Genomic DNA, 4,862 nt, shown 5'->3' with positions numbered 1-4,862 from the left:
CAATAAAAATCCCGACTCCAACACTAATAGCAACTACAACATATAATAATACACGCAATAATTCAGCATCTAACAAAATGCACAATTAAGATGAAATATATAGCTATATGCATAATAAAGATTCAAACTTTACTCAAAACCTAGCATATATGTTCAATCATTAAAACTAGATTCATTTAAATTTTGCTTAATAACTATCACTTGTTGATTTTTATTTAAATTATTTATACAGATAAAGTGAACTTTCTTTTTAATACAAAGATAAAGTTTGGATTAAAGCAAATAAGAAAAAAAATAATCCAATAGAAAGAAAGAGTGATAATTAATGACTATGAAATTTCACAACATGGCACTCCCATAATTTCAAGCATTTTTATCACAATAATACTAAACATTAAACCTACTATTAGGAACTATTTTGCCACAAGGCATCATATCCTATTTCTTCCAAAGGAAATGAAGAGCAAAAATGAGAAAAATCAAAAGCAATTTCTCCCACATCAAAAATCTCATTTACTCCGCCCTCGTGACAGGCGACTGTATCTGACAATTCCATCATTTCTAGCCACTCAAAATCCTCGATTACAAGCTCCTCCTCCTCCTCTTCCTCCCCCTCCTCGTTTTTCGCGTAATTCGGAGCCATTTCAATCACCATTGGTTGCATGACACAATCATGGACAATATTATTATTATCATAATTTGTTTTTTCTTCTTCTTCAAATAGTAGTTCTCTTAGTGTGTCTTCATCAAATTGTGTCACTTCCAAATCTTCAAATTCATCAATAATAATATTAGGACTCATTAAACTTTGAGAGTTAATAGGAATTTGTGTATCCATCTTAAAGATAAAAATTGAAGGAAAAAAAAGAAAGCAAAAGGAAGAAGAGGGGAAATGTTATCTATTTGGATATTGCATATAGTTTAGAAAGACAACTTTATGGCTAAAAAGTTATAAGAAGTGAAGGCTTTAAATAGGCTCAATAAAATTCCAAGTCATAAAAGATTTCTTGAAAATGTCATATATACCTAATATTTGCTGAAAAATAATTAGTAGGAAATGTGTCATGCATGAGAAACTTCTGGTTAATTTTCAGTAATGATAAGACACTTCTTAATTATTTTTTGTGGAAAATTAATTAAATGACATAATAATAGGGGTAGAGCTAGAAGTCGATGTAGGAGTTTGATCGAACTCAAGTTACTAATACCCCATGTTAATATCCTAAAATTTAGGATCCTTTGGACATAAAATTACTAAATACCTTTAACTCTAATTTCAAAAGTTCTAAATAAGGTAAAAATATTTAATTTCTATGATCAACCACCTTTTTAAAACTTATAAAATTTAAATTCTAATTTCGCATAATAACATTATAATATATATATGCATACATATATATATATATGTATCCTTGCTCTTTTTCCTTGTCAGCAAAAGTGTCGTTGCTTTTTAGCAAAAGTGGGGTATACTTATCCCTTTTTTGGATAAATTGTGAAAGGGAAATGTTTGGTATATAATTAATTTCAGTTGCGTTTGAGGATAGGAGAATATTGAGTGCAATGTGACAAGTTGGTTAACTCCATTTACACTTTTACAACTCACCAATCCTCCCCCCCACCCCCCACCCCCACCCCCACCCCATCCATCAAGAGCGGAGTCACCTTTCATTCAGATGATTAATTCACACTCTCTTCGATAAGAAAAAATTATATTATTATTTTTATATGGTTAAAAATAATTTAATGTATATATAGTAGAAGTTGAACCCATTCGACTAGTTCGTATGTTTACTTCTGAATCCCCTCAATAAAAAATTTTGAGTCCATCATTACCACCCACACCCCTCTTTTTGGTATGGAACGATATACGAGAAATAGATATTCAATCTACGTATATTAATAGTGTAAAAGAATTTGTGACTATTAAATCACATAACATATACTCCATCCGTTCACTTTTATTTATCACTAATTTTCTAATTGAATTTCTATCATTGTTGACATATCAAGAAAAAATAACTTTTTTTTTCAATTTTATCCTTAACATTAATTGTTTTTTCTCCAAGTTAATTTCAAGACACAATGTAAACAACATTTAATATGGATACTAAGATAAAATAATCATTTTACTAATTGTTTTTCTTAATAGGTGTGTCATCTCAATTTGTGACGAATAAACCGAACGGGAGTATATAATGTCTGTCATAATAGTATTTATTTCAAAACTACTAATATTAGAGTAGGAGCTAAAGTTTTACACCAAAGCTATTTGAGTCCGAATATATAAAAGATAAAAATGGATGACATACCATAATAAGTTAATATAAAAAATCTTTATATATTGTTGGTATATATAAGTTAAAATACTTCTTTTTTTCTTTTCTTTTTATCTTACTCTTTAATTTTTATTTTTATTTTTAGAGGTAAGGTGAGTGTAATCGATAAAAATAAGTTGTGGATATAGCTTTTACAAGATTATATGAATACTCTAGTCATTTACTTTTCATTTTATTTATTGCATCATAGTGTCTAAATTAGATTTTGTTATTAAGAAAAATTATCTAAAATATTAGTTGTTCGTTTATAGATTGATTTGCTATCTTTATTTGTAGCTTCAAAGATCTGCTTACGTAATTTTGGTTAAAGAAAAGAAGCCACTAGTGACTACAACATACTTCTTGTAAATTATTGTAACCACTCAAGACCCTTGATGTGATCTTCAAAAACAAACACAAGATTCTCTCGTCTTTCATTTCTATTTTTTTGAAAAGAGGTATCGTTCTTTTAATTTTTGATAAATATCATCTAAATTTATAATAATCATGAAACAAAAACTCTATATGTCACACAAATAGATTACCTTATGTGATATGTTGATAATGTGTCGGTTCAAAGAAAGTCATATTGTTCGGTCGTTTTCGTAATCAATGTTCATGAACTATATATTTACTTAAACGGTATGATAAGAAATAGGTTTAGCCAACAAACTATGGATTAATTTTCCATTGTTGAATCAAGAATATTATTGAATTGTCCAATCACTTTATCTAAGATAAGTTATTACATAGAACAATTATTAGATATTTAATTATATATTTAACACGCTTATTTCATACATGTCCAATTATACTATTTTTGCGTCAAATACGTTAAAAAAATAATTAAATTAATGGGTGGCGGTGACACTAAGAACTCAAAACTTAAGTCCGCCCTACTATCATATTGAATGGTATGATTATCTTATTAATCTAAATATATTTTTATTTTACTAATTAAATCATTGAATAAATATAATAAAAAATAAAAATAAGATAAGGATATACAAAAAGGACAAACAAGATGTTGTATTCAATGAATTCGTTTGGTTTCATTTGTGAGATTGAGAGTGACTCGTTTGGTAATTTACTATCCCATTTAATCTCTTTCTCATGGATGGTTTACCTTTGTCCACGTAGCTTTATTATTATATATTTTTTTGTAATAATTCATTTTATTTTTTAAAAAAACTTTAGATTTTTTTTTATTTTTTATTAACTTATAAATATCACTAAATACACTAATAAATAATTCAGAAGTTATAGAATCCCACAAAATTCAGATATATTACAATAAATTTCACTAAAGTTAATTATATACTAAACATTTTTCCCATATCAAATTACAAAAAGCTAAAAGATCTATTTTTCTAGTTTTGTTTATGTGAAATAACACTAGAATGAATAGTACAAATTTAGTCATGGAAGGGCACTGTGATAGAAATGGTTGGTATCCCCTATTACAAAAGTAGAAATTAGTGATAAATAAATTTTACAATTAAATATAAAAAAATTATTGTTAATTCTAATTTAATGTTGAGTTACCAATGAATTATAAAAAAATTACTTTTACAAACAATTTATCAATTGCTAATTCGTACTATTTTTTTTCAAATCTTTTATATTTGAACTTAAACATGGAGAACTCTTTTATTTATTTATTTTAAAAAAAAAGTGTTGAACCTTCTCTTAGTCGATCTACTCGACGTGAATTCAATTTATAGGGTAAGTACGTTTCAAATATAGAATGATAAAATCTGAAAATAAGATCAAAAATATAATTTATTGAAGGTGAAATAAAAATTGAAAAAGAGTTAGAAGGACAAATTAATGAAACTGTTGAGTGATACGATGATTGAGATCTTTCATTCCAAACTAAAAATCTTGGATTTGAGTCTTGCATATGGAAAATATAGTCTTGGGAGTGCCATTTCAGAAATCAATCCGATAATGCACGAATTTAGTAGGATGTCAATGCAGATACTAAATATCGAGTCAGAAATCAAAGATCAACCGACAATATACAAATTTAATAGGACGCTAATACAAATACTAAACACTGAGTCAAAAATCAAAAAAATATATCCTATAATGCGTGAGTCTAAATTAGTAGGACACCAATACTGTACCAAACACCAAGTAAAACGAAAGTTCAATAATTCAATTACCAGCCACCGTGTCAGAAACCAAAGAAAATAAATGAAAGAGTACGTTGAGTGATTGTTTTTTCCATTATGTTGTACGTACGTGGAAAAGATGAAAACTTGCACATCGATTGTGAGAGGCTTTTTATCAGCTTATGATTTGGCAACAACAAGACATAACATTTACACCTATTTTAAAGTACATGATTGTCTATTTTTCTTGACACTTACTTAAACCTAATTTTTGTGAAAATAATGCAACAAAAAGTATTACGAAGAAAAAGGATTTATTTTGTCAAAGGGTGTGGGCTAGTGGTTATGAAATGGGTGATAATCGGATGATAGGTACCCGTGGAGTCAGAGGGGAGGTCAAAATTTAATGTTTGGGGATTCTAAATTTAAG

At 27.7% G+C, this 4,862-nt stretch overlaps 1 protein-coding gene across 1 annotated transcript; it reads right to left on the bottom strand.

Annotated features, from left to right (window-relative positions):
* Positions 1 to 295: 295 nt before the first annotated feature.
* On the bottom strand, positions 296 to 948 carry LOC107841895. The gene has a single exon (XM_016685750.2). It carries the CDS (start codon positions 836 to 838, stop codon positions 407 to 409), a length of 432 nt encoding a protein of 143 aa, XP_016541236.1. The 5' UTR covers positions 839 to 948; the 3' UTR covers positions 296 to 406.
* Between the last annotated feature and the right edge of the window lie 3,914 nt (positions 949 to 4,862).

This window comes from Capsicum annuum, chromosome 9, assembly GCF_002878395.1.
Source record: "Capsicum annuum cultivar UCD-10X-F1 chromosome 9, UCD10Xv1.1, whole genome shotgun sequence".
NCBI classification, from domain to species: Eukaryota; Viridiplantae; Streptophyta; class Magnoliopsida; order Solanales; family Solanaceae; genus Capsicum; species Capsicum annuum.
Note: the sequence above shows the minus strand (reverse complement) of the source record. Positions and strands in the feature narration are given on the sequence as shown.

What these genes read in the sequence shown, in the direction of transcription:
- LOC107841895 (XM_016685750.2), bottom strand. Translation starts at nt 838, where the DNA reads ATGGATACACAAATTCCTATTAACTCTCAAAGTTTAATGAGTCCTAAT.